General features: G+C 36.6%; 1 protein-coding gene across 1 annotated transcript in view; it reads right to left on the reverse strand.

The window, feature by feature from the left end:
- The window catches only part of babam2 (BRISC and BRCA1 A complex member 2), a 58,182-nt gene extending 44,978 nt beyond the window's left edge, over positions 1–13,204 (reverse strand). Inside the window, exons 1-4 of the mRNA XM_087780213.1 lie at positions 13,125–13,204; positions 12,182–12,338; positions 11,750–11,826; positions 8,335–8,429 (exon numbers count right to left, since the gene is read on the reverse strand). Of these exons, the coding sequence (XP_087636339.1) occupies positions 8,335–8,429; positions 11,750–11,826; positions 12,182–12,318 (309 nt within the window). The 5' untranslated portion in view covers positions 12,319–12,338; positions 13,125–13,204. The remainder of the gene's footprint in view (positions 1–8,334; positions 8,430–11,749; positions 11,827–12,181; positions 12,339–13,124) is intronic.
- Positions 13,205–13,248: the final 44 nt, after the last annotated feature.

The following is a 13,248-nucleotide window of genomic DNA, read 5'->3' on the forward strand; positions in this document are numbered from 1 at the left end:
CGAAGTAGCTAAATCAAAAAAGATGGCCCAAAGAGAGGGTGACACACAAACATTTGTAAGAGTGGCAGGGAGGTTCATACTCTAGGTTCTAGAGAATCTCTTCCAATTGCTGATGTTAATTAAACACCCTAAATCCAGGAACTGACACAATAACGTGCGTTACAAATCACGAAAGGGCTAAGCTTGCACTTTTGGAAGGAAGTTATTGACACAAACATCTCTTCTCAGGGGCGATCCAGGCCTCCAGGTTTATATAATAGGTAAACAGGACATGATTAAATTATAATTACCATTTGTAATAATTAATCTATTCTGGTTATTCATGGTCTGTGATCACCCGTAAATTTCAGGGAACACCTGTTTCAAACATCATATTGCTGCAGAACTGCTTTTTAATAATATAACACATCACAAGTTTTTCCTGGAATCAGCCTAATGAGGACCTCAGTGGAGGTCGGCACCCTTTAATTCGATGTCCTCACACCGTGTTAACAAACTACAGCTACAGTGATGCTTTGGCCAAACAAAAGAGAGACGGAGCGAAAAGCAATGAGCCAAAAACAATGTCTATGTGTTGTGCTGTGTGTTTGTGTCGACATGAAAGTCCATACAGACTGAATTGATTTTATACGCTCTGCTGAAGGCTCCGTGTGCCAAAACATGTCTGTTTTTTTCAAGAACATAATCAGCCCTGCGGAAAATGTACAGATCCGATACTGGGTGAAATAAAAGATGCAATCGTTTCATTTGCAGCTATTTTGGAATGATAGAAATGTAAAGTATATATAGGTACACGAGTATTTTCAATCAATGGTGTCAAAGTAAGCCTCACCTGGCTCAAGATGAAACATCCCTCTTACCTTCGCTTTTCGTGTGTGAAAAGCCCCTTAAAAACGAAGCACGTGCGCCACAAAGGCATTTTAATCACATTACCATATAAGGATTGCATTGAAGACTATGGTTAAATACATTGGAATAGAAAGGATTAGCCTCAGCAGTCACTGGCTTGGCTGTGCTGCAAGACAACATGTTGAATCGCAGTTTACCTTTTATGTATTTGCAGTCTATAATGAATCAATCGTTACGCTCTTATAACAAAAAAAATGCTAGAGGTATTATAACCTTCTGGAAGGCTTCTGGTGATGACTGTGTAATTGTGTCATCCACAAAGGTACCTGGCCACTGTAGACTGTTTTATTGTGACATGCTTTATTATAGATTAAAGTTATGTGTGCACATCGCTGTCGATCACAGTTTTATAATCAAATAACCCACTGTGCGATCATCCAGCTCAACCCGCTTCAAATAATGGTTATAGAAAAGCTCAAACCACCAGCTGACAAACACCCACTGCCTGTTTAAAAACATGCTAGTAGCTAAGCGAGTGGCTTTCTTCAACCTTGAACGTTGGTCTTGAGAAATCGTATTAATTGCTGCACAGAGTAAACCTTTATTATGTAACGATCATGATTCTTTTACACTTTTAATAGCTTAAAGTTGAGGTATTGTTCCATACAACAGAGTGATAAAAAAAACATTATGCAATGGTTCTAAGTACTTACCTTGTAGTATGGGTTACTTCCACACTATTGTGAAAATACAGTGTTATACCAAAGTAAGAGAAGCAGCTGTTTATTATACAGAAAAAAAAATCTAATCTTTAAACTTACACCTGATGAAAAGCATAACAAACGTAGAGTACATTTTCAACCATATGTTCGAAAATGAGGCAGATGGACACTTCAATGAAACGATTACAATATGTACCTTTACCTATGTACTGCACCTATGTAACTCCTACTACCTACTGAAAAAGCTGAACTAAAATGGAGCTCATTTGACATTGAAACTGCAATATTCCTCCGGAGAAGTATCATTGACTTCAAAGACCATGAATTCGAAAATATACATAAGGGCAGGAGCTATACTCCTGTGTTTGTCTTATGTGTCTTGGCCTTTTACAGTATATATTGTAACTGTGTATTGTTTTTGATTGTTAAAGCGCTTTGTGACCCTGGTCTATATCGGAACTTTACAAATAACATTTACTTACTTACAAAAATAGTTGAGTTGAAATATACTGTAAACTGCTTTAGAGGAAAACATGAGATTAAAATCAATATAATTGAAAAATAATCATTCTCTCATTATTATCTCATCTTTCAGTTCATCTTGTATTTCATCGCTGTCTTTTAGTTCACTTTATAAGTGATTAGAAATAAAACATTAAAACCTTTTAGTTCTTCATCTGTTACTTAAGAAGACGGTTTATTTATTTAATTCCCAATCAACTTCCTGTTTGTTTTCCTGACTAGCTCTCAATTTCATTGCTAGCTTACATAAGCATTTGTACCCTCCACCTGAAAAGTCTGTAATTTGAAAATATTAACCAGCTATCTTCCTGCTTGTGTGGGTGTTCCCACTACTACAGCGTTTACTACAGCGGCACCGAGGACAGAATGTACACCTGAGTTGTTCATAGCTTCTAATAATACAGCAGAAATTGACAGAATCATGTCAACTTGCCAGTGACAGAGGGACTGGCATCTGAAAATACAAGATAATTATATAGGCCAAGAGAAGATTTCTTTTGCTTCTTAATGTGATTTTTATAGATTCTGGCAACCTGATCTAATAAATGGCTGTCAACTTGAAAGAGTCGGGAATTAAAAAACTCCCAAGTATTGAATTAATCTCTGTTAGTCTCTAATTCAAGTGTGGGCACACACCCTGTTTCGCCCCCAGAGACTGCCAAGTGTAAGATCACTCTAAATCGCTCTTGTCATGTGTTTAAGACACTTGGCATTCTCAACCCAGCGCAAGTTTTTCACTGTGATCCGTGCTGTTTGTGTCCAACCAAGTCAAACTTGTTGATACAAACATGACTCGAGAGACTTCCTCCTGCTGAGGCCGCTGTACCTTCTTTTCTTTCATTATAAACCCTCTGGACAGCACTGTCAGTACGTAAGTCAACTTATGATCATGTTCACTATCAATAAACAACTTCAGTGTATTTCCAAGCAGAAAGTGTTTTGCTTTGTCATAGCATTATTTCCTACCTAATTGTGTAGCCTGTTAGAACAATTACAACATAAACAACACAAATGATGTGTTGACTGAAGGCAACAGTAGAAGATTAATACAGTAAATGACAATAACAAGTGTCATTTACAATAAACCTAATAATATCAGTTATAAACCGTGGTTCTTTTAAAATTCAATATCATTCCATATAATGTTCATATAAACAAACGTTAATAATAAAACGTTAGCCCAAAATTCAAACTTCTAACATTCATTTTCTACTCACCCTCATGTCGACTAAGGGTTGGGATTATTTTGAGTAATCTGTTCCTTTTTATAAATATAGACAAAAATGTATGTTTTCATTTTAATGTAGCAACTGGAGCTCAGTTGTCTTTGTCCAAAAATACACTTAAAAACATTCAAATATGAGGAATTGTTCCCCCCAAAAATAAAATAAGTATATTTTAATACTTATTAATATATTTTAGCTGGTTGTTAGTGGGTGATACCAGATCTCCTGCCTAAATCTCTCATGTCAGACAGACAAGCAGTATGGAGGTTTTTGGATGATTTTAAGTTTCTTCTTAGAAAATATGTGACATTTGAATATTGGGTGAACTATTGCTTTAAGCATTGATAATTATCAAAACAATGTTTAATACTGTATATTTACTGCAGTCTGTCCTGTTGACTTGTGTTTGTTTTTCATTCTTTTTTATGTAAAGCACCATTTGACTAAGGGTTATATATAATTTAATATATATCATAACAATTGTATCATCATCAGAATCCTCATCATCATTATTATTATTATAATTTCAACAATGCAAAAAACTAAATAATAGGACATTCAAAATTGAATGATTTGTTATCAAACTTAATGTACTTTATAATAATGTAGACGTTTGTAACTGACTGACTTGCTGAAAAATATAAAACATTTTCTATGTAGGATGAAAGAAATTGGAGTTTGTTAGATTTTTTTTTTTTTAGGTCTGCACCAAATTGAAATGAAATTTTCAAACAAACTAAAGTGAAATACGAAAACGTTCGTTGTTTTGCGTGTTACTGTTCCTTTAAAGAGAGAGAGAGGTGAGGGAGGGGGGAGCAAAGAGTCAGAGTTCTGTGTTGATGATCGTGAAGAAAACGTTTTTTTTTTTTAAACTCAGTGAGCAGCATCAATGGGCTGCAAGAGCCACATGTTACCGACCCCTCAACTTTATCATCCTCTAGCCTCACCGTCACCTGTATCATCCTCTAGTCTCATCTTCATCATCCTCTAGTCTCACCATCACTTTTATCATCACTTATCTTCATCATTCTCTAGTCACGACATTATCATCCTCTAGTCATACATTCATTTACATTTAATATTATTTGGCATTCTCCAAAACACCATAATCTGTCCCGTTTCTGTAAAGGTCAGTCAATAATTAAAAAATAAATTACTTTTGAAATCAATTTGACCCAACTGAGATATACCAAAACAAGTCCTTGATGGTGAAAACCAGACAAGCACATACCTTAGAACTACAGTGTGTTGTGGGACCACCATTCAAGCTTATCTTTCTAAACCAAGCCTTGTCTTAAAGTCCTGCCAGTAATAACCCAATAAAACTTTAAAAACATTTTTTTCCCAAAAGCAGGAAGGAAACAGGAGGACAAGGTGGTTCACAATACCAAGGTTGACACCGTCTCGCTTTATGAGCCAATTGAGGTCCATTGTTCAGCTTTGGATATGCTGTGGGCAGTGGACAGGAAGTGCTGGCTGCTGTAAAGCATTCAGGCTTACCAGAGGGTAACGTCAAATAAGGAATGCTTCCTTCCCTTCGCTGGGAAAGCAAAACGAATAGTATTTTAGAACAACTTCATTTTCAACTGGACTATTATTATTATCAATATTTCATCAATTGTTTGCCGACTTCCAATAGCAGGATCATGTTCTATCAATCAACAGCTATTATGGTTTCATTATTGCAAGTATTCAACATAGAAAATAAATGCTGTATCTCTTCATTTGTGCATCAAAAACCCACTCTTAAAGTAATTCATCTTTGCAATTAAACTTCAAGGACCAAATGGATTTAGATTCCTCCATACAATTAAATCTTTAAAAGAACTGATCAGTCTCAAGTGAGAGAATAATTGGACTGGGGGAAGGAGAGCTAGAGACATGAACATTTTCCCAGTAGTTCTTACGGACCTTAAATAAAAATAATAATAATACAAAAAAATGACAACTACCCATTACATGTTCAAACTAGCTATGGTAACAGCAAAAAGCAGCTGATCGTGCTTGTGGCTGCTGTGGTGGAACGAGTGGCAAACCTCAATAAATCTAAACAAAATCAGTGAAACATCTTTGGCTGGAATTTCCAGGGGAGCCAGCTGTAGCCTGTCTAAAGAGCTGAGGACTGCAAGATGCAGAGGTGGAAACATAGTGGATGCCATTATGTCTGTCACATACACACAAAAGGAAAGAAGCTGGGGAACTTCCCCAGGTATGTGGTTCCTCTATGCATCAAAGAACATGTCTAGACTTGCTAGATGACACATTTAGAGGTCTGGGGGACTGAAAATAATAAACATCGGCTCAACAGTGGTGCATTTAGAAAGGAATTATTCATTTGACTCATTTTCTTAACCTGACTTAAACCTTGTAAACTATTATATACGCCATGTTTGTCAATCTGCAGTTTTTTAAGCCACAGTGTTACCCTGACAACACCTTCAAGTGCCAGAAAGGCTCTTATTATTTTTGAATAACGACATAAAAAAATGGCACACACTCTCACACACCTTCAGATTTGAGCCATTTAATAACCTCTGAAAACGGGTGAAGGGGTGCATGTTGCAAAGTTTCTCAAATGGCTTGAGGAAAAAGAAAGACGGTGCTCTGGCACAAAATGTTCATTTGGGAATTAAGAGAGCTTTTCCAAACATCTCCTCCCTTCCTCTTTGTCATTTCCATTCACCAGCCACTTTTATCTTCCATTTGGGTGTTTTTCTTTTTCTTAAAATACCCTTCACCTAATTATGACCGTCAGTCAGTGAGGTCTTTACAACACGTACGGACTAAGGGCGACAATAATGTTTTGCTTAGAATGCAACAATCAGAATGGTTTGGCGACAAAGTTGAAGTCCTGAATGAATCAACCTTCATCTCCTTTTTTATTTATATTAAAACAAATTTACTCATTCTGACTTTCACATGACAATTATAATTAATGGCTATTGATGAATTGGTTGAATATTGTATCCTTTTAACTAATGTGTTGTTATGAGTGTCTCTTAAATTGACCTTGGACCTCTATTGTACTCATCAGTATGTTTTTACAAAACTCCCTTTGAATTGAAAGATCTACATTAGAAAATGTTCTTAAACCCCACCCACTGAAAATACTGATTTACATAGATATGAAATCTTGATTCTCATAACCAAACCGACTCTGCTGTGATTGGTCAAACATTTGGGTTTGTCACTGTGCATCATCAATCCCTGAATTCTCCACCTACAAGGGACTCGTTGTATAAACAAAGCTGGCCATGACTACAGTTGGCTCGAGGAAAAGTGAAGCCCAATATTACGTCACAATAAAATTCTTGTAAGACTCAAAGACTGTTATAATCAGCAATAATCAGCAAGATTTATTAATTGAAACTTATATAAAGATTAAGTACTCTGGACTCATCATGAAGATGCACAATAAACAGGTGGACTCATTTACATAAGCAAAGAAGAGGTCTCTCTAAATATATGCCGTTATATCAGCAGTGGCCTGCTTTGAGTTTTTTTTTTAATGGACTGACGACACAAACACTTCCAGTGGAGGCTTAATGCTCCTCAATATTCTCTTCAGGATAAGACTAGTGAATCAGAATATCTTCTTAAGTGGTGAACTCCACAAAGCATCTGATGTTTTCAGGGTGATGGTTTTCACTCTACAGTGCTGAAAGACTGGTGGCAGCAGGAAAGAAAACACAGGGATAAACAGAACAGCTAATGACACCCTTGGCTGCCTGTAAACAAAAGCGATCCATTGCTGAGACATCAAGAACTCAACCAGACTCTGACCACGGACCTAAAATTAACCTAATGGCTACCCACCATGGATTACAAAGGTCAGAGCGTCAGAAAGGACAACGTTAAACAAAAGACTATTTCCTTCAGCCAACAGAAGTTTGATAAACATCTAAGGCACCAAATGATTGCAAAAAAAACAACCCAAACTGAAACACTTAATTATTTGTTTTACAAGACTTTTTGGGAAATTAAAGGGATTGCTGAGAATTCAGACTTCCGAAGAAAGCTAGTGGGGGGGTTGCGCTTACTGGAAACATGCAGGAAAAATGCTGTAAATGGAAGAGAAGGATGTTGTCCGGAGTATTGCCGTGAGATTATAAAAAGCACGAACAGAGAGCGACAGCAAGAGCATAAGAGAAAATAAACATGCTGCCAAGAAGCAGGATCAGCAGAGGTACTTCCCCTTATGTGCACAGCTGGAAGTGTGAGACGGTGAATAAGAGTCCCCTCTCCTCTTCCAGACTCTGACACAAGCAGGGGAATTTAGCTTCTCACTGCTAGGCGGCTATAAAAATAAACCAGGAGGAGGCAGCTCCCAATAACTTTTCAGATCTTAAAAAAGTTAGACTTCATTTCAGATCCATACAATTAAGTCAAAAACGGTCTAACGTTCATTAGGAATTAGTTTAAACTAGCAACAAACATGAGGATACACATAGTGTGACTTGAACTAAGGATTTTACCTACAATGAGAGTTGGCAAAAAATAGTCTTGCATTAAAATTACATTTCATGTTCCGTTTCCACTCGACACCCCTGATAAAGTAGTGCTACACAACCTCAGCTGTGACGCCAATAAACATGCTGCTCTACCAGTCTTTTCAGTGGAATGTTACAGACAAAAGAAAAACAAACACACTTGGTGTTGCTTATCAAGCACCAGGAAGAAATACTGAGCATCCTTGAGCAAACAATTGAACTGCACAATCTCTGGATGATGCTGAATACTTTTCAGCACTGATGAGACCATCAACAAGTTACCGTCAGACTACTCAGAGTTATGGCATTCATTCACATAGTGACACAATAGAACTGCTATAATATATACAAGTCTTTCTCCTCTCTTTATCTACTTTCATTTTAACAATATTGTGTCACTGTTTTGAGATACTTCTTCAGCATTATTGATTAAATATTAAAACTTAAAATAGCAAAGCGTCACCAGTTTGGGCAGCAATGCTCTACTACCTCACATACAAACATTGCTCATCCATCCATACTTACAGGTAATTCTGAGGGCTCTGGAAGAAACTCTGCATCTTCTCCAAATATAAAATCTGGGGGCAGTTCTGGATACTGTGCGTTGAAAATAATATCCCCTGAAACAAGAAGACAAATGTATTAGCTAATACCGAACATAAAAAAGCAGTGGGCACAGATACAGGTGGAATATGGTTCTAATCAAGTAAAATGACTAAAATATACACAAGTAAGGTAAGGTAAGGTAAGGTAAAACTTTATGTCAATATTTGAAATTGAAGGGTTCATAACCTTGGGAAATCTTAACTGGGCAGATAAGTAAGAGTTACTAAATAGCACAAGAAATAAATCACATCAGGTTTTGTCAAGTTGATGGTTTTCTGAAATTTGCCAACACTAAAAGTGTAAACAAAATAAATATAAAGTAACAGAGACAAGACAAACTCACAGAAGAAAAGATACAATCAAAAGAGCTTGTATATTAAAGTCAACCATGTAATTTATTGTGTACGAGAGCAGTTGAGACCTGCAACAGGTTGTTCACCACCTTTGCCAAATGTAGCTTGAATCAGCATCAGATGATGAATGGAAGAAAAGAAGTAAGATAAACCATGTACACATTGAAAATTCCCATTACAAATGTCATAATCCGTTTTATTACGTGTCCTCATCATCATCTGTGACAACCAACCCCTGGATGCCTACAAAAGTCATATTTCAGAGGTCTTACTAGAAATATCTATTAGTTCCTGTTGAATATGCTCACTGAGTTTGTTGGTTTATTTTAGATCATCAGTTGACAAACCTTTTATTTTATTTATAAAACTACATAATTTATGTTGAAATGCAACACGTTTTTACATATAGTGGCACATCCTAAAATGAAACCTTTTCTCTAATAATAAGACTGAAACCACATTAAATTCTCTTCATTATCATCAGCTGAAGCAGCTTGAAGAACGTGTGATCTGACTTTCAGTATGAGAGAATCATGACTCTGGTTCCAATCCAGTTGCCAACATGGACTTGTCACCATAATACCATTAGTTGAATATCCTTGTTTAGTTTCTCCTCCAGCAGTGATTACTGCTCCAAATCACAATCACAAGGTAATGACCCCGCAAATTGGTGAGCAAATGATTTCACAAACACATGTTTGTACACGTTCTTCTATCTGGCTCAAAATGTTCTGATATTTTGTTACACAATTCCATTTTTTCGTGAAGGAGTTCTCTTATGTTCTGCTTTCTGCTGTTCTAAGCAAAAACAGGCACATGTGGAAGTATTTCTTTTTCCCCAAAAAAACACAACACAACACACGGAATGGAAAAAAGAACTCGATGGTAAATTTAATATTTGTGGGTGGGGTGATTTTGTAGTAGGAAAGTTGTTATAACAGGACTTATTAAAAAGTCCTTACAGTAAAACATCATTAGAATTGGCATCTCTGAATTGAGGGCCATGGTTCTCCACAGGGACTCAAGACCAGAAGAAAAGAAAAGGTTCTTGGAAGAAACTTCTGCAGGGGTTTAACCCCTCCGAGACCCCCTGTACACTGAACAAGAGTTCCAAAATTGTAATGCTGTGTCATACAGAAACAGCTTGAAGTAGAGCAGATGCTCTTCAATACTTGTCAGGATTGAATAGACACTCTCAATAGAATCCCTCTGTTGGCCAAGGATTTCCCTCAGGCGAGATGAAGGAATCAAGAAAATACACGTCTAAGCTTCTTAGTAATACAGACACAATTTAAATTGTTCTTCATGAATAAAGACAATTCCACAAGCTTCCATAGATTACAACCATGCTTCCTCCAAGAGTCTGAGGTCTATTTTAGTCGTTTTATAGAGGTCATTAGGCCGTCTTGTGCACAACAACAAAGGCCTCAGTTTGTTATCCAGCAGTGCCAGGAGTGAAGGGAACCTGGCGTAACATTAACAGAGCTTACCAGTGTGCAGAGTGTACGGAACATTTGCACGCTATCAGCACACCGGTCCAAGAACTGGCAGACATGCGCCCAAGATTGAATAAATGTTCCTCCTCGAGGCCAGAGCAAAAGTACAGCTGCACAGGCGTCACGTGCGACAGAGGGATGCCAGTGTTGCCTGTTTTCAGTTTATTCCAGCCTTTATGAATTAGAGACTTCATCCCAACAAGAACAAACTAAAGACACGGTACACTGCGTGGCCCTATCACTATATCAAACAGTTCTGCAGTATTTAGTTTAAATGACACCCATCAAACTTTGATCAGCTCTTGGAGGTGGTTTGCCTCTTGTCTTGACAAATACCAGATACGTCAACAGCAGTCCATCATAATTAGTGATGGGCGGATGAAACAAAACAGAGAAAGACAGGTTTACATGGACATATATGGCTCAGTTTAAAACAGGCAAAACATTATCAGACTATAATATTTTCTATTTCTCATCTCGAATGAGGAAACTTTATTTGAGGTAACAAATTTAAAATCTAAATTCTGTTTGGCTTCACTAACAATTAAAGTCCTTTCTTATAGTATATCTATTATATTATATATTTAACTTCAGCAAAAAGTATAGAAATAATTCACTAGAAAATAAAATAAATCAGCACAACAACGGCTACACAACAAATCAAAGGACAATATTATGTAATTTTAAATCAGGCCAAAAAAAAGAAAAAACTGTGAGTAAGCAGACCTAAGAAGATTATTTTTCTATTTCACTTTTTCCTTTAAGTGTGTTGCACATCTTCTGCTTCCTCTACTTCAACACAGCATGCTCACGCAGGTTACAGTTTTCTTCTCTTAGAACATATTTGAGGTTTTGCTTAGTAAGCAAATTCTACTTCCCCATGGGCTGAACATCTTACAACAGGTTTCAACCCACAACTAATGCAAGAAAATCTCCTGACAGACATTGGATTGTCAGCCAGGTTCACCCTGTTTGACCAGTTTTCTAGTCACTTTTGTTTAAAAAACGCTCCAGTCACAGACTTCTGAAAGGTCGATAATGAACAAAATAAAATAAATTTAAGGGGGGGGCGCAATCAGAACTTTAGCCGGATTGGCGCGACTTTAGTCTTACTGCCATGTATGTTTAGAGACTGGATGATTTAGAGGAGACAGTGAGTAAGGCAGGGTGAAAATAGAATGGACAAGATCAGACATGGGGCAATCGTACAAAGGGAGGATAGATGGACGAAGAGGAAGTCTATTAAACAGGTATATGGATGAGTGAGGACATGAGAACATGAAGAGAATAGGTGTAACAAGAGGAGCTCTATGATCAAGGCAGGTGGAAATGGAGATCTTACAGTAAGAGTAAAATTAAGTTAAAGGTTAAATAAGCATTTATTTTCAGGTACATATTATCAACCTGAACAACGAATTCCAAGTGGAATAAAAGAATGAATAATAGCATTCAAACTACGTGAGCATTTCATTCTGGCTTACTTACATTTTAAAGTCTCTCCAGCATAGGGGATATGAAGCTTAAAACGATCGCAGCATGGTCCAGGAGTGAGTGTTGTACATCTAAATGAAGGAGTAACAAAAAAACGATACATTGTTGAATGTATTTGTTTTACCAATATACAAATCATCAAGTTAAAACAGTGAACATGTCAATAATGTGTACATATATACAGTAAGTGACCAGTTTAAAAATGAAATAAAAAGCATAGAATTAGTTCAGACTTGGTTCAAAGCCTATAAGAATATACAACCAAAGACTGATAGCAGCTGGACTGCATTGTACCACACCCGAGCACAAGAGAGTTGTTAATTAGTCCACAGATTTTAAGCTATAAATATGTTCTTTCAGTTTAATAATTAAATACTGCAGATAAGAATATACTATAAAAAATACCACTGAAACTTTATGTCTCACCCAGTTTTAAGGTCTGTCACACGGAGGCAGTTTGTCGAATCCAGTCCCACCCGTCCATTACGAACCACGCTGCTCAGCAGAGGTCTCAACTCAGGAGAGATTCGGTGCAAAGCCACCTCAGGAGAAATGTTGTTCATTGTGTTCAACCCCGAGGACACTGTAGACAGAAAATGATATCAGATCTCAAGGGCTGACACTTGTCAATGTTAAAGACAGGTTACTGAAGAACTAAGACTTAAGTTTTCATAAAGCGGTAGTAGAAGTGCTTTTAAAATTATGCAGATTTCACAATGAATGCATAACACTGGCTTAAAAAAATATTAGTAATATATATGAGATCATAATTAAAAGTCATTCATATCTACAGGATTTTTTGTTGTTGACGTTTCTTCTTTTGCTAATATTCTGGTTTAGATAATCAGGCTTGAATTCTCACCACCTTGGCGGAATTTAAATTCAATTTCCAAGATTATAAAAGCATCAGTAACGAAACAATACTTTATAGAAAAAAAAAACTACCCTGGCTGCTAATGTAACGTCAGTTTTAATAATTATGAAGCCACGACCTATATTTGAATAAACGAAGAGAAATAATTTTACACAGCCTGTTAAAAATATGCCAAATATCAAAGCAAAACACAGGAGGAAGATAAAAACTTTTCTGTCAATGAAATGACAAAAATAATATTATAAATAGTAAATCGTTAATTACAATACGAATTTGGTTACTAATAACTAATAAAAATATTTATAAAAACACACGTTTTGATTAAACAAGTTTGCAATACACTTTATAGAACGTGTTGACAGCAATTAGCCACAGTTAGCATGCACAATTGCGTTTATTATTATTTTTTATAAAAAAGCACCATTTAGCTCGCTGAAGAGTGGTCTGTTTTTCTTTTACGAGTAAAATATTTGAAAGCGATATGTTGCAAAATACCTTAAAGATCTGTAAATGACAATATTGAGACGTCTACTCCGGTGTTTACTTCTGGTGCATGATGTTTGGGTCCTTCTGACAGATCCTGTTTAGATGCCCGCGCTGATGCCTGAATGTTTTTTTT

The sequence above is a fragment of the Callionymus lyra genome, chromosome 18, assembly GCF_982586985.1.
Source record: "Callionymus lyra chromosome 18, fCalLyr1.hap1.1, whole genome shotgun sequence".
NCBI lineage: Eukaryota > Metazoa > Chordata > Actinopteri > Syngnathiformes > Callionymidae > Callionymus > Callionymus lyra.